The sequence below is a fragment of the Oncorhynchus mykiss genome, chromosome 2, assembly GCF_057628025.1.
Source record: "Oncorhynchus mykiss isolate SJ-2025 chromosome 2, ASM5762802v1, whole genome shotgun sequence".
In the NCBI taxonomy this organism is placed as follows: domain Eukaryota; kingdom Metazoa; phylum Chordata; class Actinopteri; order Salmoniformes; family Salmonidae; genus Oncorhynchus; species Oncorhynchus mykiss.
The window spans coordinates 16,017,737-16,042,898 of record NC_143023.1 but is presented as its reverse complement, the minus strand read 5'-3'; the positions used below and the strand labels follow the sequence as shown (position 1 = coordinate 16,042,898).

General features: G+C 48.7%; 1 protein-coding gene across 2 annotated transcripts in view; it reads left to right on the top strand.

Annotated features, from left to right (window-relative positions):
* Positions 1-24,147, top strand: part of LOC110536202 (tripartite motif-containing protein 46) — a 33,011-nt gene extending 8,864 nt beyond the window's left edge. The window contains exons 4-12 of one of the 2 annotated variants that reach the window (XM_036939652.2): positions 241-439; positions 4,392-4,538; positions 4,640-4,735; positions 5,018-5,271; positions 5,453-5,574; positions 5,666-5,998; positions 13,734-13,963; positions 14,073-14,140; positions 18,345-24,147. In XM_036939652.2, coding sequence (XP_036795547.1) covers positions 241-439; positions 4,392-4,538; positions 4,640-4,735; positions 5,018-5,271; positions 5,453-5,574; positions 5,666-5,998; positions 13,734-13,963; positions 14,073-14,140; positions 18,345-18,753 — 1,858 coding nt within the window. In that variant the 3' untranslated portion in view covers positions 18,754-24,147. Of the gene's footprint in view, positions 1-240; positions 440-4,391; positions 4,539-4,639; positions 4,736-5,017; positions 5,272-5,452; positions 5,575-5,665; positions 5,999-6,162; positions 11,825-13,733; positions 13,964-14,072; positions 14,141-18,344 lie in introns of those variants that run through there. The other variant, XM_090190379.1, reaches the window with a different exon arrangement.
* The last annotated feature ends 1,015 nt before the right edge of the window (positions 24,148-25,162 follow it).

Genomic DNA, 25,162 nt, shown 5'->3' with positions numbered 1-25,162 from the left:
TCCTTCTCACCTCTCATACCCCCTCTCCTTCTCACCTCTCACACCCCCTCTCCTTCTCACCTCTCATACCCTTTCTCCTTCTCACCTCTCATACCCCCTCTCCTTCTCACACCCCCTCTCCTTCTCACCTCTCATACCCCCTCTCCTCATCTCTCATACCCCCTCTCTTTCTCACTCTCCTCTTTTTGTATCAACCCCCACCCTCTCCACTGTTTCTCCCCCTCCCCTGTCTGGCTCCAGGTACAGACACACAGTGAGCCTGGGCAGCGTGGCTATAATGTGTGGCTTCTGTAAGGCTCCTCAGTCCTTGGAGGCCACTAAGGGCTGTGCTGACTGCAGGTCCAACTTCTGCAACGAGTGTTTCAAGCTCTACCACCCCTGGGGAACGCTCCGCTCCCAGCACGAACACATACTGCCCACCAACAACTTCAGACCCAAGGTGTGTGTGTGTGTGTGTGTGTGTTTACATAGTATTTGGGGTGTGTATGTAAGGGTTAATTAACTATGTTCATGAAATTGCTGTTTTTGTCCTGCATCTCCCTCTTCTCTGTATCTATCCATATCTCTATAACTTCTTTACCTGTTTCATCTGCAGTACCTCTCTCTCTCTCTCTCTCTCTCTCTTCACCTGTTTCCTCTACAGTACCTCTCTCTCTCTCTCTCTTCACCTGTTTCCTCTACAGTACCTCTCTCCTTCACCTGTTTCCTCTACAGTCCCTCTCTCTCTCTCTCATTTACCTGTTTCCTCTACAGTACCTCTCTCTCTCTCGCTCTCTCTTCACCTGTTTCCTCTACAGTACCTCTCTCCTTCACCTGTTTCCTCTACAGTCCCTCTCTCTCTCTCTCATTTACCTGTTTCCTCTACAGTACATCTCTCTCTCCTTCACCTGTTTCCTCTACAGTACCTCTCTCTCTCCTTCACCTGTTTCCTCTACAGTCCCTCTTTCTCTCTCTCCTTCACCTGTTTCCTCTACAGTCCTTCTTTCTCTCTCTCCTTAACCTGTTTCCTCTACAGTCCCTCTCTCACTCTCCTTCACCTGTTTCCTCTACGGTACATCTCTCTCTCCTTCTCCTGTTTCCTCTACAGTACCTCTCTCTCCTTCACCTGTTTCCTCTACAGTACCTCTCTCTGTCCTTTACCTGTTTCCTCTACAGTACCTCTCTCTCCTTCACCTGTTTCCTCTACAGTACCTCTCTCTGTCATTTACCTGTTTCCTCTACAGTACCTCTCTCTCATTCACATGTTTCCTCTACAGTACCTCTCTCTCCTTCACCTGTTTCCTCTACAGTACCTCTCTCTCTCCTTCACCTGTTTCCTCTACAGTACCTCTCTCTCTCCTTCACCTGTTTCCTCTACAGTACCTCTCTCTCTCCTTCACCTGTTTCCTCTACAGGACCTCTCTCTCTCCTTCACCTGTTTCCTCTACAGTACCTCTCTCTGTCTTTCACCTGTTTCCTCTACAGTACCTCTCTCTCTCCTTCACCTGTTTCCTCTACAGTACCTCACTCTGTCCTTCACCTGTTTCCTCTACAGTACCTCTCTCTCTCCTTCACCTGTTTCCTCTACAGTACCTCTCTCTGTCCTTCACCTGTTTCCTCTACAGTACCTCTCTCTCCTTCACCTGTTTCCCCTACACTACCTCTCTCTTTCTCCTTCACCTGTTTCCTTTACAGTACCTCTCTCTCATTCACCTGTTTCCTCTACAGTACCTCCCTCTCTCCTTTACCTATTTCCCCTACACTACCTCTCTCTTTCTCCTTCACCTGTTTCCTCTACAGTACCTCTCTCTCATTCACATGTTTCCTCTACAGTACCTCTCTCTCCTTCACCTGTTTCCTCTACAGTACCTCTCTCTCTCCTTCACCTGTTTCCTCTACAGTACCTCTCTCTCTCCTTCACCTGTTTCCTCTACAGTACCTCTCTCTCTCCTTCACCTGTTTCCTCTACAGTACCTCTCTCTCTCCTTCACCTGTTTCCTCTACAGGACCTCTCTCTCTCCTTCACCTGTTTCCTCTACAGTACCTCTCTCTGTCTTTCACCTGTTTCCTCTACAGTACCTCTCTCTCTCCTTCACCTGTTTCCTCTACAGTACCTCTCTCTGTCCTTCACCTGTTTCCTCTACAGTACCTCTCTCTCTCCTTCACCTGTTTCCTCTACAGTACCTCTCTCTGTCCTTCACCTGTTTCCTCTACAGTACCTCTCTCTCCTTCACCTGTTTCCCCTACACTACCTCTCTCTTTCTCCTTCACCTGTTTCCTTTACAGTACCTCTCTCTCATTCACCTGTTTCCTCTACAGTACCTCCCTCTCTCCTTTACCTATTTCCCCTACACTACCTCTCTCTTTCTCCTTCACCTGTTTCCTCTACAGTACCTCTCTCTCATTCACATGTTTCCTCTACAGTACCTCTCTCTCCTTCACCTGTTTCCTCTACAGTACCTCTCTCTCTCCTTCACCTGTTTCCTCTACAGTACCTCTCTCTCTACTTCACCTGTTTCCTCTACAGTACCTCTCTCTCTCCTTCACCTGTTTCCTCTACAGGACCTCTCTCTCTCCTTCACCTGTTTCCTCTACAGTACCTCTCTCTGTCTTTCACCTGTTTCCTCTACAGTACCTCTCTCTCTCCTTCACCTGTTTTCTCTACAGTACCTCTCTCTGTCCTTCACCTGTTTCCTCTACAGTACCTCTCTCTCTCCTTCACCTGTTTCCTCTACAGTACCTCTCTCTCTCCTTCACCTGTTTCCTCTACAGTACCTCTCTCTGTCCTTCACCTGTTTCCTCTACAGTACCTCTCTCTCCTTCACCTCTTTCCCCTACACTACCTCTCTCTTTCTCCTTCACCTGTTTCCTTTACAGTACCTCTCTCTCTCCTTTACCTATTTCCCCTACACTACCTCTCTCTCTCTCCTTCACCTGTTTCCCCTACACTACCTCTCTCTCCTTCACCTGTTTCCCCTACACTACCTCTCTCTTTCTCCTTCACCTGTTTCCTTTACACTACCTCTCTCTCATTCACCTGTTTCCTCTACAGTACCTCCCTCTCTCCTTTACCTATTTCCCCTACACTACCTCTCTCTTTCTCCTTCACCTGTTTCCTTTACAGTACCTCTCTCTCATTCACCTGTTTCCTCTACAGTACCTCCCTCTCTCCTTTACCTATTTCCCCTACACTACCTCTCTCTCTCTCCTTCACCTGTTTCCCCTACACTACCTCTCTCTTTCTCCTTCACCTGTTTCCTTTACAGTACCTCTCTCTCATTCACCTGTTTCCTCTACAGTACCTCCCTCTCTCCTTCACCTGTTTCCCCTACACTACCTCTCTCTTTCTCCTTCACCTGTTTCCTCTACAGTACCTCTCTCCTTCATGTGTTTCCTATATATTACCTCTCTGTGAGTTTGGCTGGTGACCTCCTTTTCTTCCTCCTCCTGTTATATCTTCTTGCTCTCTCCTCCCTGCCCACCCCTGTATCTACACCTCTACTATACCTGTCTTCCTCCTCTCCCCTCCTCCCTGCCCACCCCTGTATCTACACCTCTACTGTACCTGTCTTACTCCTCTCCCCTCTTCTCCTCCCTGCCCACCCCTGTATCTACACCTCTACTGTACCTGTATTCCTCCTCTCCCCTCCTCCCTGCCCACCCCTGTATCTACACCTCTACTGTACCTGTATTCCTCCTCTCCCCTCCTCCCTGCCCACCCCTGTATCTACACCTCTCCTGTACCTGTCTTCCTCCTCTCCCCTCCTCCCTGCCCACCCCTGTATCTACACCTCTACTGTACCTGTCTTCCTCCTCTCCCCTCCTCTCCTCCCTGCCCACCCCTGTATCTACACCTCTACTATACCTGTCTTCCTCCTCTCCCCTCCTCCCTGCCCACCCCTGTATCTACACCTCTACTGTACCTGTCTTCCTCCTCTCCCCTCCTCCCTACCCACCCCTGTATCTACACCTCTACTGTACCTGTCTTCCTCCTCTCCCCTCCTCTCCTCCCTGCCCACCCCTGTATCTACACCTCTACTATACCTGTCTTCCTCCTCTCCCCTCCTCCCTGCCCACCCCTGTATCTACACCTCTACTGTACCTGTCTTCCTCCTCTCCCCTCCTCCCTACCCACCCCTGTATCTACACCTCTACTGTACCTGTCTTCCTCTCTCCTCCCTGCCCACCCCTGTATCTACACCTCTACTGTACCTGTCTTCCTCCTCTCCCCTCCTCTCCGCTCCTGCCCTCTCCCCCTCCTCTCATCTCCTCTCCCGTCCTGCCCTCTCCTTTCCCCTCCTCTCCCCCTCAACCCTCTCCCCCTCCTCCCCTCTCCTCTCCCCTCCTGCCCTCTCCTCTCTCCTCCTTCTCTCCTCTTGCCTTCTCTCCTCTCCCCCGTTCTCCCCTATTAGGTCTTAACGTGTCTGGAGCATGAGCAGGAGAGGTTGTTGTGGTACTGTCGCTCCTGCCAGAGGCTGCTGTGTCCTGTCTGTAAGCTCCACAGAGTCCACCATGGCCACAAGGTGGCGCCCATCGCACAGGCCTGCCAGGCACTAAAGGTATCTATCTATCTATCTATCTATCTATCTATCTATCTATCTAACCATGAAGCTACATCTTTGCTTGCTGATATTGTCATCTGTCTCTCTTAACACCTGAGGACAAAATCACCAAGGAGATCAACTACATTCTGGCCAATCAGGACACAGTAAAGGCTCAGATAACTCAGCTGGAGAGTGCCATCACACACATGGAGGTAAACTCTCTCTCCATCCTTTCTGTCTCTCTTTCATCCAATCCACTACTTTCTTCCCTCTATCCTTCGATTGCCTCTTTCTCTCCATCACAGTATAACCATGCTCTTCTTTCCCTCCCTCTACCCCTCCCTTCTTCTCCCCTCCCCCACACTCTCTCCCTCTCACTCTACCCTCTCCCTTCTCCCCCCCCTCTCTCTCTCCCTCTACCCTCTCCATTCCCCCCCCCCTCTCTCTCTCCCTCTACCACATCCCCTTAAACCCCCTCTCAACTCCCTCTCTAGTTGAACAGTGCGTTGGCGAGGGAGCAGTTGTCCCAGTCTGTGAGGGAGCTGGGGGCGTCTCTAGTGGAGCGACAGGGAGCATTGACCCTGGCCCTGGAGGGGGCCCGGCTGAGGAGGGGGGAGGCCCTGTCGGCCCAGGTGTCTGAGAGGAGGGGTCTGCAGGAGCACGGCGGTTTAATGGCCTACACACAGGAGCTGCTCAAAGAGACCGACCAACCCTGCTTCGTACAGGCCGCACGAATCACCCACAACAGGTACGGGTGGTAGATGCAAGACACACATGCGCACACACACACACACACCGTGGGTAATATCAACACTTAACACTTACCAGCACCCCCCTCTATATTTTCTCTCTCCCCGTTTCTATTTTCTCTCTCGCTCTTTCTCTCTCTTTTTCTCTGTCTCTGACTCTCTCTCATTCTCTCTCTCCAGGCTGGTGAAAGCCATAGAGAATCTGCAGTGTTTCTCTCTCTCGGCTGATCCCTCCTTCAGACACTTCCACATGGACGCCTCCAGAGAAGTGAAACTCATCAGCAGCATGGGATACATAAGAGGTCCGTCTGTGTAAGAGGTTAGATCTGAAAGCTAACTCATCCCATCCACCAATATAACTCCCTTTTCTTCTCTGCCCCGCCCCTGCTACAGCCCCATTGGCTCCTGTGATTGACACTCAGCGCACGCTTGCCTATGACCAGCTGTTCCTGTGCTGGCGACTCCCCCAGGACTCCGCCCCTGCCTGGCACTTCTCTGTGGAGTTCCAGCGGCGAATGGGATTGACCGAGGCAGGCTGGGGAGGAGAGGTCAGGAGTCCCAATGCTCCACTGGTGTGGCAACGCCTGGAGGAGGTGGGCGGGACTAGTGCTGTGATTGACAGGCTGGAGATGGACAGTGTGTACGTGTTAAGGGTGAAAGGAAGCAATAAGGCGGGGTTTGGAGAGTACAGCGAAGAGGTTTACCTACACACACCACCCGCACCAGGTGAGACACACACACAGACACGTCCGTACGCAATTCCTGATACAATTATTGTTGGGGAATTGTTTAACAAAGTCAATACCTCTTTTGTCCCAATCCATCCCTTCACCTTCTCAATTCCCTCATTTTCTCTCTGCATAACCCACTACCTCTGTTCTGTAACCCAGCTCCACCCCCAGCCCTCTCTCCATCCCTCCATCCTCTCTCCATCCTCTCTCCATCCCCCATCCTCTCTCCATCCTCTCTCCATCCCTCCATCCTCTCTCCATCCCTCCATCCTCTCTCCATCCCTCCATCCTCTCTCCATCCCTCCATCCTCTCTCCACCCCCCGGCCCTCTCTCCATCCCTCCATCCTCCATCCTCTCTCCACCCCTCCATCCTCTCTCCATCCCTCCATCCTCTCTCCACCCCCGGCCCTCTCTCCATCCCTCCATCCTCTCTCTATCCCTCCATCCTCTCTCCACCCCCCGGCCTTCTCTCCATCCCTCCATCCTCTCTCCATCCGTCCATCCTCTCTCCATCCTCCATCCTCTCTCCATCCTCTCTCCATCCATCCATCCTCTCTCCATCCTCCATCCTCTCTCCATCCTCTCTCCATCCGTCCATCCTCTCTCCATCCGTCCATCCTCTCTCCATCCGTCCATCCTCTCTCCATCCTCCATCCTCTCTCCATCCTCTCTCCATCCGTCCATCCTCTCTCCATCCCTCCATCCTCTCTCCATCCCTCCATCCTCTCTCCATCCCTCCATCCTCTCTCCACCCCCCGGCCCTCTCTCCATCCCTCCATCCTCTCTCCATCCGTCCATCCTCTCTCCATCCTCTCTCCATCCTCTCTCCATCCATCCATCCTCTCTCCATCCATCCATCCTCCATCCTCCCTCCATCCTCTCTCCATCCTCTCTCCATCCGTCCATCCTCTCTCCATCCTCCATCCTCTCTCCATCCTCTCTCCATCCGTCCATCCTCTCTCCATCCTCTCTCCATCCATCATCCTCTCTCCATCCTCCAGCCTCTCTCCATCCTCCATCCTCCCTCCATCCTCTCTCCATCCCTCCATCCTCTCTCCATCCGTCCATCCTCTCTCCATCCTCCATCCTCTCTCCATCCGTCCATCCTCTCTCCATCCCTCCATCCTCTCTCCATCCGTCCATCCTCTCTCATCCCTCCATCCTCTCTCCATCCGTCCATCCTCTCTCCATCCGTCCATCCTCTCTCCATCCTCCATCCTCTCTCCATCTCTCCATCCCTTTATCTCCCTATCTCTCCTTCCTCTCTTTCACCTTGCTAACACTTGATTCATCTCAGAAGAATCCTACCATCCCATTCTCTGTCCTTCTCCTACCTCTCTCTCTCTCTCTTTATCGACATCTTTCCCTCTCTGTCCTTCTCCTACCTCTCTCTCTCTCTCTTTATCGACATCTCTCCCTCTCTGTCCTTCTCATACCTCTCTCTCTCTCTTTATCGACATCTCTCCCTCTCTGTCCTTCTCCCACCTCTCTCTATCAACATCTCTCCCTCTCTGTCCTTCTCCTACCTACCTCTCTCTCTCTTTATCGACATCTCCCCCCTCTGTCCTTCTCCCACCTCTCTCTATCAACATCTCTCACTCTCTGTCCTTCTCCTACCTCTCTCTCTCTCTTTATCAACATCTCTCACTCTCTGTCCTTCTCCTACCTCTCTCTCTCTCTCTCTCTCTTTATCGACATCTCTCCCTCTCTGTCCTTCTCCTACCTCTCTCTATCAACATCTCTCCCTCTCTGTCCTTCTCCTACCTCTCTCTCTCTCTTTATCAACATCTCTCCCTCTCTGTCCTTCTCCTACCTCTCTCTCTCTCTCTTTATCGACATCTCTCCCTCTCTGTCCTTCTCCTACCTCTCTCTCATTATCGACATCTCCCCCCTCTGTCCTTCTCCCACCTCTCTCTATCAACATATCTCCCTCTCTGTCCTTCTCCTACCTCTCTCTCTCTCTTTATCAACATCTCTCACTCTCTGTCCTTCTCCTACCTCTCTCTATCAACATCTCTCCCTCTCTGTCCTTCTCCTACCTCTCTCTCTCTCTTTATCAACATCTCTCCCTCTCTGTCCTTCTCCTACCTCTCTCTCTCTCTTTATCGACATCTCTCCCTCTCTGTCCTTCTCCTACCTCTCTCTCTCTTTATCGACATCTCCCCCTTCTGTCCTTCTCCCACCTCTCTCTATCAACATCTCTCACTCTCTGTCCTTCTCCTACCTCTCTCTCTCTCTCTCTTTATCGACATCTCCTCCCTCTGTCCTTCTCCCACCTCTCTCTATCAACATCTCTCACTCTCTGTCCTTCTCCTACCTCTCTCTCTCTCTCTTTAGCGACATCTCCCCCCTCTGTCCTTCTCCCACCTCTCTCTATCAACATCTCTCACTCTCTGTCCTTCTCCTACCTCTCTCTCTCTCTCTCTTTATCAACATCTCTCCCTCTCTGTCCTTCTCCTACCTCTCTCTATCAACATCTCTCACTCTCTGTCCTTCATCCTACCTCTCTCTCTCTCTTTATCGACATCTCTCCCTCTCTGTCCTTCTCCTACCTCTCTCTATCAACATCTCTCACTCTCTGTTCTTCATCCTACCTCTCTCTCTCTCTTTATCAACATCTCTCCCTCTCTGTCCTTCTCCTACCTCTCTCTCTCTCTCTATCAACATCTCTCCCTCTCTGTCCTTCTCCTACCTCTCTCTCTCTCTTTATCAACATCTCTCACTCTCTGTCCTTCTCCTACCTCTCTCTCTCTCTATCAACATCTCTCACTCTGTTCTTCTCCTACCTCTCTCTCTCTCTTTATCAACATCTCTCCCTCTCTGTCCTTCTCCTACCCCTCTCTCTCTCTCTTTATCGACATCTCTCCCTCTCTGTCCTTCTCCTACCTCTCTCTCTCTTTATCGACATCTCCCCCCTCTGTCCTTCTCCCACCTCTCTCTATCAACATCTCTCACTCTCTGTCCTTCTCCCACCTCTCTCTATCAACATCTCTCCCTCTCTGTCCTTCTCCTACCTCTCTCTCTCTTTATCAACATCTCTCACTCTCTGTCCTTCTCCTACCTCTCTCTCTCTCTCTCTTTATCGACATCTCTCCCTCTCTGTCCTTCTCCTACCTCTCTCTCTCTTTATCGACATCTCCCCCTTCTGTCCTTCTCCCACCTCTCTCTATCAACATCTCTCACTCTCTGTCCTTCTCCTACCTCTCTCTCTCTCTCTCTTTATCGACATCTCCTCCCTCTGTCCTTCTCCCACCTCTCTCTATCAACATCTCTCACTCTCTGTCCTTCTCCTACCTCTCTCTCTCTCTCTTTAGCGACATCTCCCCCCTCTGTCCTTCTCCCACCTCTCTCTATCAACATCTCTCACTCTCTGTCCTTCTCCTACCCCTCTCTCTCTCTCTCTCTTTATCAACATCTCTCCCTCTCTGTCCTTCTCCTACCTCTCTCTATCAACATCTCTCACTCTCTGTCCTTCATCCTACCTCTCTCTCTCTCTTTATCGACATCTCTCCCTCTCTGTCCTTCTCCTACCTCTCTCTATCAACATCTCTCCCTCTCTGTCCTTCTCCTACCTCTCTCTCTCTCTTTATCAACATCTCTCCCTCTCTGTCCTTCTCCTACCTCCCTCTCTCGCTTTATCGACATCTCTCCCTCTCTGTCCTTCTCCTACCTCTCTCTCATTATCGACATCTCCCCCCTCTGTCCTTCTCCCACCTCTCTCTATCAACATATCTCCCTCTCTGTCCTTCTCCTACCTCTCTCTCTCTCTTTATCAACATCTCTCACTCTCTGTCCTTCATCCTACCTCTCTCTCTCTCTTTATCGACATCTCTCCCTCTCTGTCCTTCTCCTACCTCTCTCTATCAACATCTCTCCCTCTCTGTCCTTCTCCTACCTCTCTCTCTCTCTTTATCAACATCTCTCCCTCTCTGTCCTTCTCCTACCTCTCTCTCTCTCTCTTTATCGACATCTCTCCCTCTCTGTCCTTCTCCTACCTCTCTCTCTCTTTATCGACATCTCCCCCTTCTGTCCTTCTCCCACCTCTCTCTATCAACATCTCTCACTCTCTGTCCTTCTCCTACCTCTCTCTCTCTCTCTCTCTTTATCGACATCTCCTCCCTCTGTCCTTCTCCCACCTCTCTCTATCAACATCTCTCACTCTCTGTCCTTCTCCTACCTCTCTCTCTCTCTCTTTAGCGACATCTCCCCCCTCTGTCCTTCTCCCACCTCTCTCTATCAACATCTCTCACTCTCTGTCCTTCTCCTACCTCTCTCTCTCTCTCTCTTTATCAACATCTCTCCCTCTCTGTCCTTCTCCTACCTCTCTCTATCAACATCTCTCACTCTCTGTCCTTCATCCTACCTCTCTCTCTCTCTTTATCGACATCTCTCCCTCTCTGTCCTTCTCCTACCTCTCTCTATCAACATCTCTCACTCTCTGTCCTTCATCCTACCTCTCTCTCTCTCTTTATCAACATCTCTCCCTCTCTGTCCTTCTCCTACCTCTCTCTCTCTCTCTATCAACATCTCTCCCTCTCTGTCCTTCTCCTACCTCTCTCTCTCTCTTTATCAACATCTCTCACTCTCTGTCCTTCTCCTACCTCTCTCTCTCTCTATCAACATCTCTCACTCTGTTCTTCTCCTACCTCTCTCTCTCTCTCTTTATCAACATCTCTCCCTCTCTGTCCTTCTCCTACCCCTCTCTCTCTCTCTTTATCGACATCTCTCCCTCTCTGTCCTTCTCCTACCTCTCTCTCTCTTTATCGACATCTCCCCCCTCTGTCCTTCTCCCACCTCTCTCTATCAACATCTCTCACTCTCTGTCCTTCTCCCACCTCTCTCTATCAACATCTCTCCCTCTCTGTCCTTCTCCTACCTCTCTCTCTCTCTCTCTCTCTCTCTATCAACATCTCTCCCTCTCTGTCCTTCTCCTAACTCTCTCTCTCTCTTTATCAACATCTCTCACTCTCTGTCCTTCTCCTACCTCTCTCTCTCTCTTTATCAACATCTCTCACTCTCTGTCCTTCTCCTACCGCTCTCTCTCTATCAACATCTCTTACTCTGTTCTTCTCCTACCTCTCTCTCTCTTTATCAACATCTCTCCCTCTCTGTCCTTCTCCTACCTCTCTCTCTCTCTTTATCGACATCTCTCCCTCTCTGTCCTTCTCCTACCTCTCTCTCTCTCTCTCTCTCTCTCTCTCTCTATCAACATCTCTCACTCTCTGTCCTTCTCCTACCTCTCTCTCTCTTTATCAACATCTCTCACTCTCTGTCCTTCTCCTACCTCTCTCTCTCTTTATCAACATCTCTCCCTCTCTGTCCTTCTCCTACCTCTCTCTCTCTCTTTATCAACATCTCTCACTCTCTGTCCTTCTCCTACCTCTCTCTCTCTCTTTATCAACATCTCTCACTCTCTGTCCTTCTCCTACCTCTCTCTCTCTCTCTATCAACATCTCTCACTCTCTGTCCTTCTCCTACCTCTCTCTCTCTCTTTATCAACATCTCTCACTCTCTGTCCTTCTCCTACCTCTCTCTCTCTCTATCAACATCTCTCACTCTCTGTCCTTCTCCTACCTCTCTCTCTCTCTATCAACATCTCTCACTCTCTGTCCTTCTCCTACCTCTCTCTCTCTCTCTCTCTTCATCAACATTTCTCCCTCTCTGTCCTCACACTGTCCATACTGTATAAACACTCCCCCAGTCTCCTGTGTTATTAAGTGTTCATGTGGCTCACTAAAGGAGATTTGTTTATTCATTTCTCAAAACCTGATCAGTGATCAGCAGTCGTACCTGTATTGGGCTAGGTTTCTCTCCCTCTTTAGAACGCTCTCTCTCTTATTTCCTGCTCTCCTCGTTCCCTCTCTTTCCTGGGGTGTATTTATTCCTCCAGAATACATCAGTTTCCTGTAGATGTAAGCAGGTCTGCTCCTCTGCTCCTCTCCCTGATGCTATATCAAACCCTTCCCCTTCCTCACCCTCTCCCACCTCTTCCTCTTCCCCCACCTCTCCTCCATCCTCCTCCTCTCACTGTCCCTCCTCTTCCTCTCCCTCCCCTCTTCCTCTCCTTCTCCCTCCCCTCTTCCTCTCCTTCTCCCTCCCCCTCTCCCTCTCCTCTTCCTCTCCTCCTCTCCTCCTCCACTCCTCTCCCTCTCCTCCTCCTCTTCCTCTCCCTCTCCTCCTCCCCCTCTCCTCCCCCTCTCCTCCTCCCCCTCTCCTCCTCCCCCTCTCCTCCCCCTCTCCTCCTCCTCTCCCTCTCCTCCTCCTCTTCCTCTCCCTCTCCCCCCCCCTCCTCCCCCTCTCCTCCCCCTCTCCCCCTCCTCCCCCTCTCCTCCCCCTCTTGTCCTCCTCCTCCCCCTCTCCCTCTCCTCCTCTCCCTCTCCTCCCCGTCTCTCCCTCTCCTCCTCCCCGTCTCTCCCTCTCCTCCTCCCCCTCTCCCTCTCTCCTCCCCCTCTCCCTCTCCTCCTCTCCCTCTTCTCCTCCTCTCCCTCCTCCTCCTCCCCCTCCTCCCCCTCTCCTCTCCCTCTCCTCCTCCTCCTCCTCCCACTCTCCTCTCCCTCTCCTCCTCTCCTTCTCCTCCCCTCTCCCTCTCCTCCTCTCCCTCCTCCCCCTCTCGTCCTCCTACTCCCCTCTCCCGCTCCTCCTCCTCCCCCTCTCATCCGCCTCCTCCCCCTCTTCCTCTCCTCCTCCCACTCTCCCTCTCCTCCTCTCTCTCCTCCCCCTCTCCCTCCTCTCCCTCTCCTCCTCCTCCTCCTCTCCCTCCTCCCCCTCTCCCTCTCCTCCTCCTCCTCTCCCTCTCCCCCTCTCCTCCTCCTCCTCCCCCTCTCCCTCTCCTCCTCCCCCTCTTCCTCTTCCTCTTCCTCTCCTCCTCTCCCGTCCCTCCTCTCCCTCTCCTCCTCCTCTCGTCCTCCTACTCTCCCCCTCCTCCCCCTCTCCCCTCCTCTCCCTCTCCTCTCCCTCTCCTCCTCTCCCTCTCCTCCCCCTCTCATCCTCCTACTGCCCCTCTCCTCCTCCTCCCCCTCTCCGTCTCCTCCTCCCCCTTTCCCCCTCCTCCCCCTCTCCTCCTCCTCTCCCTCTCCTCCTCTCCCTCTCCTCCCCCTCTCATCCTCCTACTCCCCCTCTCCTCCTCCTCCCCCTCTCCCTCTCCTCCTCCTCCTCTCCCTCTCCTCCTCCTCCTCCCCCTTTCCCTCTCCTCCTCTCTCTCTCCTCCCCCTCTCCCTCCTCCCCCTCTCCCTCTCCTCCTCCTCCTCCTCTCCCTCTCCCCCTCTCCTCCTCCTCCTCCCCCTCTCCCTCTCCTCCTCCCCCTCTTCCTCTTCCTCTCCTCCTCTCCCGTCCCTCCTCTCCCTCTCCTCCTCCTCTCGTCCTCCTACTCTCCCCCTCCTCCCCTTCCTCCCCCTCTCCCTCTCCTCCCCCTCTCCTCCTCCTCTCCCTCTCCTCCTCTCCCTCTCCTCCCCCTCTCATCCTCCTACTCCCCCTCTCCTCCTCCTCCCCCTCTCCGTCTCCTCCTCCTCCTCCTCCTCTCCCTCTCCCCCTCTCCTCCTCCTCCTCCCCCTCTCCCTCTCCTCCTCCTCCTCCCCCTCTTCCTCTCCTCCTCTCCCGTCCCTCCTCTCCCTCTCCTCCTCCTCTCGTCCTCCTACTCTCCCTCTCCTCCTCCTCCCCTCTCCTCCTCCTCCTCCCTCTCCTCCTCCTCCCCCTCTCCCTCTCCCTCCTCCCCCTCTCCCTCCTCCGTCAGTGTTGTGTTTCTCTCTGGACTCTCGCTGGGGTTTGCATGCTGACCGACTGGCTCTGGGTAAAGGACAGACGTATGCCCGCAGCGTGCCCGGCCTCTCCCTTCTGCAGGCCGCTGACCGCTCCCTCACTTCCTGTCACCTGACCTCTGACCTCCTCATAGGCGACCTGGCCATCACCCAGGGAAGGCACTACTGGGCATGCTCGGTGGAGCCCGGCTCCTACCTGGTCAAGGTGAGAAATGAAGATTTTGAGTGTGTGTGTGTATGCGTGTGTGTGCGCGTGCGTGGGTGTGTGTAATTTACTCAATTTAATTTGTCATTTTTCTATCTGCGTTCCTCAGGTGGGAGTTGGACAGGAGGCCAAGCTCCAGGAGTGGTTCCACCTTCCCCAGGACATGGCCAGCCCCCGGTGAGAGAGGAGAGAGGGAGGTAGAGGGAGGGATGGAGAGGGAGGGATGGAGGTAGGGGGGACAGAGGGAGGTAGAGGTAGGGGGACAGAGGGAGGTAGAGGTAGGGGGGACAGAGGGAGGTAGAGGTAGGGGGGACAGAGGGAGGTAGAGGTAGGGGGGACAGAGGGAGGTAGAGGTAGGGGGACAGAGGAAGGTAGAGGTAGGGGGACAGAGGAAGGTAGAGGTAGGGGGACAGAGGGAGGTAGAGGTAGGGGGACAGAGGGAGGTAGAGGTAGGGGGACAGAGGGAGGTAGAGGTAGGCATGGAGAGGGAAGGGGGACAGATGGAGGGGGGACAGAGGGAGGTAGAGGTGGGGGACAGAGGGAGTTAGAGGTAGGGGGACAGAGGGATGTAGAGGTAGGGGGGCAGAGGGAGGTAGAGGTAGGGGGACAGAGGGAGGTAGAGGTAGGGGGACAGAGGGAGGTAGAGGTAGGGGGACAGAAATCAAATAAAATTGTATTTGTCACATACACATGGTTAGCAGATGTTAATGCGAGTGTAGCGAAATGCTTGTGCTTCTAGTTCCGACAATGCAGTAATAACCAACAAGTAATCTAGCTAACATTTCCAAAACTACTACCTTATAGACACAAGTGTAAGGGGATAAAGAATATGTACATAAAGATATATGAATGAGTGATGGTACAGAACGGCATAGGCAAGATACAGTAGATGGTATTGAGTGCAGTATATACATATGAGATGAGTATGTAAACAAAGTGGCATAGTTAAAGTGGCTAGTGATACATTTATTACATAAAGATGCAGTAGATGATATAGAGTACAGTATATACAGTGCCTTGCGAAAGTATTCGGCCCCCTTGAACTTTGCGACCTTTTGCCACATTTCAGGCTTCAAACATAAAGATATAAAACTGTATTTTTTTGTGAAGAATCAACAACAAGTGGGACACAATCATGAAGTGGAACGACATTTATTGGATATTTCAAACTTTTTTAACAAATCAAAAACTGAAAAATTGGGCGTGCAAAATTATTCAGCCCCTTTACTTTCAGTGCAGCAAACTCTCTCCAGAAGTTCAGTGAGGATCTCTGAATGATCCAATGTTGACCTAAATGACTAATGATGATAAATACAATCCACCTGTGTGTAATCAAGTCTCCGTATAAATGCATCTGCACTGTGATAGTCTCAGAGGTCCGTCAAAAGCGCAGAGAGCATCATGAAGAACAAGGAACACACCAGGCAGGTCCGAGATACTGTTGTGAAGAAGTTTAAAGCCGGATTTGGATACAAAAAGATTTCCCAAGCTTTAAACATCCCAAGGAGCACTGTGCAAGCGATAATATTGAAATGGAAGGAGTATCAGACCACTGCAAATCTACCAAGACCTGGCCGTCCCTCTAAACTTTCAGCTCATACAAGGAGAAGACTGATCAGAGATGCAGCCAAGAGGCCCATGATCACTCTGGATGAACTGCAGAGATCTACAGCTGAGGTGGGAGACTCTGTCCATAGGACAACAATCAGTCGTATATTGCACAAATCTGGCCTTTATGGAAGAGTGGCAAGAAGAAAGCCATTTCTTAAAGATATCCATAAAAAGTGTTGTTTAAAGTTTGCCACAAGCCACCTGGGAGACACACCAAACATGTGGAAGAAGGTGCTCTGGTCAGATGAAACCAAAATTGAACTTTTTGGCAACAATGCAAGACGTTATGTTTGGCGTAAAAGCAACACAGCTCATCACCCTGAACACACCATCCCCACTGTCAAACATGGTGGTGGCAGCATCATGGTTTGGGCCTGCTTTTCTTCAGCAGGGACAGGGAAGATGGTTAAAATTGATGGGAAGATGGATGGAGCCAAATACAGGACCATTCTGGAAGAAAACCTGATGGAGTCTGTAAAAGACCTGAGACTGGGACGGAGATTTGTCTTCCAACAAGACAATGATCCAAAACATGAAGCAAAATCTACAATGGAATGGTTCAAAAAGAAACATATCCAGGTGTTAGAATGGCCAAGTCAAAGTCCAGACCTGAATCCAATCGAGAATCTGTGGAAAGAACTGAAAACTGCTGTTCACAAATGCTCTCCATCCAACCTCACTTAGCTCGAGCTGTTTTGCAAGGAGGAATGGGAAAAAATGTCAGTCTCTCGATGTGCAAAACTGATAGAGACATACCCCAAGCGACTTACAGCTGTAATCGCAGCAAAAGGTGGCGCTACAAAGTATTAACTTAAAGGGGCTGAATAATTTTGCACGCCCAATTTTTCAGTTTTTGATTTGTTAAAAAAGTTTGAAATATCCAATAAATGTCGTTCCACTTCATGATTGTGTCCCACTTGTTGTTGATTCTTTACAAAAAATACAATTTTATATCTTTATGTTTGAAGCCTGAAATGTGGCAAAAGGTTGCAAAGTTCAAGGGGCCCGAATACTTTCGCTAGGCACTGTACATATACAAATAAGATGAATATTGTAGGGTATGTAAACATTATATTAGGTAGCATTGTTTAAAGTGGCTAGTGATATATTTTACATCATTTCCCATCAATTCCCATTATTAAAGTGGCTGGAGTTGAGTCAGTGTGTTGGCAGCAGCCACTCACTGTTAGTGGTGGCTGTTTAACAGTCTGATGGCCTTGAGATAGAAGCTGTTTTTCAGTCTCTCGGTCCCAGCTTTGATGCACCTGTACTGACCTCGCCTTCTGGATGATAGCGGGGTGAACAGGCAGTGGCTCGGGTGGTTGTTGTCCTTGATGATCTTTATGGCCTTCCTGTGATATCAGGTGGTGTAGGTGTTCTGGAGGGCAGGTAGTTTGCCCCCAGTGATGCGTTGTGCAGACCTCACTACCCTCTGGAGAACCTTACGGTTGTGGGCGGAGCAGTTGCCGTACCAGGCGGTGATACAGCCCGACAGGTTGCTCTCGATTGTGCATCTGTAGAAGTTTGTGAGTGCTTTAGGTGACAAGCCAAATTTCTTCAGCCTCCTGAGGTTGAAGAGGCGCTGCTGCGCCTTCTTCACGATGCTGTCTGTGTGGGTGGACCAGTTCAGTTTGTCTGTGATGTGTACGCCGAGGAACTTAAAACTTACTACCCTCTCCACTACTGTCCCATCGATGTGGATAGGGGGATATTCCCTCTGCTGTTTCCTGAAGTCCACAATCATCTCCTTAGTTTTGTTGACGTTGAGTGTGAGGTTATTTTCCTGACACCACACTCCGAGGGCCCTCACCTCCTCCCTGTAGGCCGTCTCGTCGTTGTTGGTAATCAAGCCTACCACTGTAGTGTCGTCTGCAAACTTGATGATTGAGTTGGAGGCGTGCGTGGCCACGCAGTCGTGGGTGAACAGGGAGTACAGGAGAGGGCTCAGAACGCACCCTTGTGGGGGCCCCAGTGTTGAGGATCAGCGGGGTGGAGATGTTGTTACCTAACCTCACCACCTGGGGTGGCCCGTCAGGAAGTCCAGTATCCAGTTGCACAGGGCGGGGTCGAGACCCAGGGTCTCGAGCTTGATGACGAGCTTGGAGGGCACTATGGTGTTAAATGCCGAGCTGTAGTCGATGAACAGCATTCTCACATAGGTATTCCTCTTGTCCAGATGGGTTAGGGCAGTGTGCAGTGTGGTTGAGATTGCATCGTCTGTGGACCTATTTGGGCGGTAAGCAAATTGGAGTGGGTCTAGGGTGTCAGGTAGGGTGGAGGTGATATGGTCCTTGACTAGTCTCTCAAAGCACTTCATGATGACGGAAGTGAGTGCTACGGGGCGGTAGTCGTTTAGCTCAGTTACCTTAGCTTTCTTGGGAACAGGAACAATGGTGGCCCTCTTGAAGCATGTGGGAACAACAGACTGGGATAGGGATTGATTGAATATGTCCGTAAACACACCAGCCAGCTGGTCTGCGCATGCTCTGAAGGCGCGGCTGGGGATGCCATCTGGGCCTGCAGCCTTGTGAGGGTTGAGGTAGAGGTAGGGGGCACAGAGGGAGGTAAAGGTAGGGGGGACAGAGGGAGGTAGAGGTAGGGGGACAGAGGGAGGTAGAGGGAGGGGGACAGAGGGAGGTAGAAGTGGCTCCAGTGACACTAAAACTAACCAAGTAAACTCAGTCTCCCCCGTCCTCCCTCTTCCTCACTCCCCATCCCCCCTTCTCTCTTCCCGTTCCCCCTCCTCTCTCTCTCCCTTCCCTCTCTCCAGCTATGATCCAGACAGTGGCCATGACAGTGGGGCTGAGGATTCCCCAGACTCCTCCCCTCCCTTCTGCTTCCTCACCATGGGCATGGGCAAGGTCCTCTTACCCCAGGGGGCAGCAAACTTACACCACAGTACCCATGGGAACAACCATGGCCCCCCTACTGCCCCCCTGCCTCCGCGCCTGGGGGTTTGTCTGGACTTCGAAAAGGGGCGGGTCACGTTCTACGACGCCCACTCGCTGCGCACCCTGTGGGAGGGGCATGTGGATTGCTCTGCCCCTGTGTGCCCGGCCTTTTGTTTCATTGGTGGAGGGGCACTGCAGCTGCAGGAGCTGGTGGCCAATCGGAGCACAGAGGAGCCACCGCACAGAAGGGTTACCATCCAATCACGCGCCACCAATTTAGGTAACTGAAGAAGTATGGAGTGGAATGATGTGGAAAGACCCTTCATCAACTTGATGTTTACTTGTTTATGTTTAGGTTTCATTTGTAATGTCTGCAACTGTTGATGATGTACATTATGCAGAATAGAAGAATGTCAATGTCCCGGAATCCAGGGGATTATAAAGCGTTCTGCAGGTTACATCAGGATACGTGTATTCTGTGATTCCAACTGTTGCTGTGTTGCATCTGAAAAGGACTCATGAGTGGGACATTAACTGTTAAAGGGCTCATGAGTGGGACGTTATCTGTTAAAGGGCTCATGAGTGGGACATTATCTGTTAAAGGGCTCATGAGTGGGACGTTACATGTTAAATGACTCATGAGTGGGATGTTAACTGGTAAATGACTCATGAGTGGGATGTTAACTGTTAAATTACTCATGAGTGGGACGTTAACTGTTAAATGACTCATGAGTGGGACGTTAACTGGTAAATGACTCATGAGTGGGACGTTAACTGTTATCTGTTAAAGGGCTCATGAGTGGGACGTTACATGTTAAATGACTCATGAGTGGGATGTTAACTGGTAAATGACTCATGAGTGGGACGTTAACTGTTAAAGGGCTCATGAGTGGGACGTTTATTGTTAAATGACTCATGAGTGGGACGTTAACTGGTAAATGACTCATGGGTGGGATCTTAACTGGTAATTGACTCATGAGTGCGACGTTAACTGCTAAAGGGCTCATGAGTGGGACGTTTATTGTTAAATGACTCATGAGTGCGATGTTAACTGGTAAAGGGCTCATGAGTGGACGTTATCTGTTAGGACTCATGCTACCTGCACTTCACATAGATCTTATTGTTTGAAACCAAACCAAAATGCTCACATTGTGGACGATTCTCTCATAAGCTTCAAACATGTATTACAAATCAAGAGGGTATAAATATCTATTCTATATTTTCAGACAAAATAGAGATGAATGGGATTTACACATTATGGATAGAAAGGATTTTGCGTAAATCATGCGTTGATGTCAATGGGAAGATTTAGGATGTGTGTGTGTTCACCTGAATTAAAATTATAATACTTATTTTATCATTCTCATCTGAGCTGGCTGAATATTTATACTGTTTTATAGCTTTTTATTCATAGCTTTTATGATTATTATGACTGGCAATAATACATTTTTACTCAACAGATTATTACTAAAAAGATAGATCTTACAGGGTCAAGGCTCAGACTGTCAGTATTCATACAGTATATTGAGTGTGTGTGTGTGTGAGAGTGTGTATTTTTCCTTGAATGCATGTGTGTACGTGTGTGTGTGTGAGAGAGAGTGAGAGACAGAGAGAGAGGGAGATATATACAGTGCCTTGCGAAAGTATTCGGCCCCCTTGAACTTTGCGACCTTTTGCCACATTTCAGGCTTCAAACATAAAGATATAAAACTGTATTTTTTTGTGAAGAATCAACAACAAGTGGGACACAATCATGAAGTGGAACGACATTTATTGGATATTTCAAACTTTTTTAACAAATCAAAAACTGAAAAATTGGGCGTGCAAAATTATTCAGCCCCCTTAAGTTAATACTTTGTAGTGCCACCTTTTGCTGCGATTACAGCTGTAAGTCGCTTGGGGTATGTCTCTATCAGTTTTGCACATCGAGAGACTGACATTTTTTCCCATTCCTACTTGCAAAACAGCTCGAGCTCAGTGAGGTTGGATGGAGAGCATTTGTGAACAGCAGTTTTCAGTTCTTTCCACAGATTCTCGATTGGATTCAGGTCTGGACTTTGACTTGGCCATTCTAACACCTGGATATGTTTATTTTTGAACCATTCCATTGTAGGTTTTGCTTTTACGCCAAACATAACGTTTTGCATTGTTGCCAAAAAGTTCAATTTTGGTTTCATCTGACCAGAGCACCTTTTTCCACATGTTTGGTGTGTCTCCCAGGTGGCTTGTGGCAAACTTTAAACAACACTTTTTATGGATATCTTTAAGAAATGGCTTTCTTCTTGCCACTCTTCCATAAAGGCCAGATTTGTGCAATATACGACTGATTGTTGTGCTATGGACAGAGTCTCCCACCTCAGCTGTAGATCTCTGCAGTTCATCCAGAGTGATCATGGGCCTCTTGGCTGCATCTCTGATCAGTCTTCTCCTTGTATGAGCTGAAAGTTTAGAGGGACGGCCAGGTCTTGGTAGATTTGCAGTGGTCTGACACTCCTTCCATTTCAATATTATCGCTTGCACAGTGCTCCTTGGGATGTTTAAAGCTTGGGAAATCCGGCTTTAAACTTCTTCACAACAGTATCTCGGACCTGCCTGGTGTGTTCCTTGTTCTTCATGATGCTCTCTGCGCTTTTGACGGACCTCTGAGACTATCACAGTGCAGATGCATTTATACGGAGACTTGATTACACACAGGTGGATTGTATTTATCATCATTAGTCATTTAGGTCAACATTGGATCATTCAGAGATCCTCACTGAACTTCTGGAGAGAGTTTGCTGCACTGAAAGTAAAGGGGCTGAATAATTTTGCACGCCCAATTTTTCAGTTTTTGATTTGTTAAAAAAGTTTGAAATATCCAATAAATGTCGTTCCACTTCATGATTGTGTCCCACTTGTTGTTGATTCTTCACAAAAAAATACAGTTTTATATCTTTATGTTTGAAGCCTGAAATGTGGCAAAAGGTCGCAAAGTTCAAGGGGGCCGAATACTTTCGCAAGGCACTGTATATACAGTACGCGTCAAAAGTTTATTTTAACTATTTTCTAATTATAGTGAAGACATCAAAACTATGAAATAACACATTTGGAATCATGTAGTAACCAAAAAAGTGTTTAACAAATATATTTGTGGAGGCCAGGTCATCTGATGCAGCAGTCCATCATTCTTGATCAAATAGCCCTTTCACAGTCTGGAAGTGTGTTGAGTTATTGTCCTGTTAAAAAACAAATGATAGTCCCACTAATCCAGATGGGGTGGTGTATCGCTGCAGAATGCTGTGGTAGCCATTCTGGTTAAGTGTGCCTTGAATTCTAAATAAATCACAGACAGTGTCACCAGCAAAGCACCCCCACACCATCACACCTCCTCTTCCATGCTTCACGGTGGGACCAACACATGCAGAGATCATCTGTTTACCAACTCTGCTTCTCACAAAGACACTGCAGTTAGAACCAAAAATCTAAAATTTTGACTAATCAGACCAAAGGACAGATTTCCACCAGTCTAATGTCCATTGCTTGTGTTTCTTGGCCCAAGCAAGTCCCTTCTTCTTATTGGTGTCCTTTAGTAATGGTTTATTTGCAGCAATTCAATCACGAAGGCCTGATCCATGCAGTCTCTGAACAGTTGATGTTGAGGTGTCTGTTACTTGAGCTCTGTGAGGCATTTATTTGGGCTGCAGTCTGATGTGCAGTTAACTCTAATGAACTTATCCTCTGCAGCAGAAGTAACTCTGGGTCTTCCTTTCCTGTGGCGGTCCTCATGAGAGCCATGTCTTAAAGTAATGATGGACTGTCGTTTCTCTTTGCTTATTTGAGCTGTTCTTGCCATAATATGGACTTGGTCTTTTACCAAAAAGGACTATCTTCTGTATACCACCCCTACCTTGTCGCAGCACAACTGATTGGCTCAAACACATTAAGAAGGAAATTAATTCCACAAATTAACTTTTAACAAGGCACACCTGTTAAAACCTCTTTGGGCTAGACGTGGCGCTAGCGACCCACCTCGACAACATCTGGTGAAATTGCAGAGCGCGAAATTCAAATGATAGAAATAGTCATATTTAACATTCATGAAAATACAAGTGTCATACATCAGAAAAAAGCTTAACATCTTGTTAATCCAGCTGCTGTGTCAGATTTCAAAAAGGTATTACGGCGAAAGTACACCATGCGATTATCTGAGGACAGCGCCCCGAACACAAAATAATTAAAAACATTTTCCAACCAGGCAGGGGCGCCACGAAAGTCAGAAATAGCAATAAAATAAATGCCTTACCTTTTGAAGATCTTCTTCTGCTGGCACTCCAAAAGGTCCCAGCTACATCACAAATTGTCCTTTTGTTCGATAAAGTCCTTCTTTATATCTCCAAAAACTCAGTTTAGCTGGCACGCTTCATTCAATAATCCACTGGTTTCCCTCCTTCAAAATGCATACAAAATGACTCCCAAACGTTGCCAATAAACTTCTCCAAACAAGCCAAACAACGTTTATAATCAAACCTCAGGTACGATAACACGTAAATAAATGATCAAATTTAAAACGGAGAATCGTTATTGTCTTTACCGGAGATAAACAACAAAGTACACGCTCTCATCCACGCTCATTAAAACACTACAGCGAAAATGGGAGCCACTTAGAAAAGCTACAAATTCTAGCTAATTTTTTACAAAAACAAGCCTGACACTCTTTCTAAAGACTTGACATCTAGTGGATGCCCTAGGAACTGCAATCTGGGAGGTTTTCCCTTCATATTAAACATGACAGCCATTGGAATCAGTGGTGGGCAGATTTTTTTGGGGATGATTTGTCCTCGTGTATTCGCCTGCCATATCAGTTCTGTTATACTCACAGACATTATTTTTAACAGTTTTAGAAACTTTTGAGTGTTTTCTATACAAATCTATCCAATTATATGCATATCCTAGCTTTTGGGCCTGAGTAACAGGCAGTTTACTTTGGGCACGCTTTTAATCCAGGCGTCAAAATACTGCCCCCTAGCCCAGAGAGGTTAATTGAAATGCATTCCAGGTGACTACCTCATGATGCTGGTTGAGAGAATGCCAAGAGTGTGCAAAGCTGCCATCAAGGCACAGGGTGGCTACTTTTAAGAATCTCAAATATAAAATATATTTTGATTTGTTTAACACTTTTTTGGTTACTACATGATTCCATATGTGTTATTTCATAGTTTTGATGTCTTCACTATTATTCTACAATGTAGAAAACAGTACAAATAAAGAAAAACCCTTGACTGAGTAGGTGTGTCCAGACTTTTGACTGGTACTGGATATATATCAATAGAGCCTGCTGAGGGGAGAACAGCTAATAATAATGGCTGGAATGGAGTGAATGGAATGGTATCAAGAACATGGTTTTCATGTGTTTTATTCCACTCCATTCCAGTCATTATTATGAGCCGTCCTCCCCTCAGCAGCCTCCACATATATTTATAAAGAGAGAGTCCAGTCCAATCCAATCCAATCTGTTGCTCGGAGGTCTGGCTGTAACAACCATGCTTTCTGTTCTGTCTGTCCTGAATGATCCTGGTTGTAAAATACAGTCTTATACCTTACAGCACTTGAATGACTTTAGACTGTAGCATCTCCCTCATTTAGACTTTTCCATGCTGGCAGAATGTTTGTAAACGTCATGACAAAAAGGAATAAACAATTCAACAGTTACATTGAGGTGTGGATGATGTTCTGTATCAGTAATGAGGACCAGACAGGAAGAGGAATCACTGGGACATTCAAGAACCCTGCATACTTGTGTTGTCAAATTTAGAACATAGAACAGAAGACACTGGTCATTAGTTATTACATCACGTTGAATTGACGGGTCGTTATGAGAAAATTCATGGCTCTTTGAACTCAGATTTAGCGTCTGATTTCATCACAGCTTTTGTTTTGGTTCTCTCTGGCCTCATATAGGGAAGAGCAGGAAGCCACTGAAGGGGCAACGTTGATTTGAATCTTCCTAGAGACCATAGCCTGAGGGAAGGGACATGTACAGTGCCTTGCGAAAGTATTCGGCCCCCTTGAACTTTGCGACCTTTTGCCACATTTCAGGCTTCAAACATAAAGATATAAAACTGTATTTTTTGTGAAGAATCAACAACAAGTGGGACACAATCATGAAGTGGAACGACATTTATTGGATATTTCAAACTTTTTTAACAAATCAAAAACTGAAAAATTGGCGTGCAAAATTATTCAGCCCCCTTAAGTTAATACTTTGTAGCGCCACCTTTTGCTGCGATTACAGCTGTAAGTCGCTTGGGGTATGTCTCTATCAGTTTTGCACATCGAGAGACTGACATTTTTTCCCATTCCTCCTTGCAAAACAGCTCGAGCTCAGTGAGGTTGGATGGAGAGCATTTGTGAACAGCAGTTTTCAGTTCTTTCCACAGATTCTCGATTGGATTCAGGTCTGGACTTTGACTTGGCCATTCTAACACCTGGATATGTTTATTTTTGAACCATTCCATTGTAGATTTTGCTTTATGTTTTGGATCATTGTCTTGTTGGAAGACAAATCTCCGTCCCAGTCTCAGGTCTTTTGCAGACTCCATCAGGTTTTCTTCCAGAATGGTCCTGTATTTGGCTCCATCCATCTTCCCATCAATTTGAACCATCTTCCCTGTCCCTGTTGAAGAAAAGCAGGCCCAAACCATGATGCTGCCACCACCAT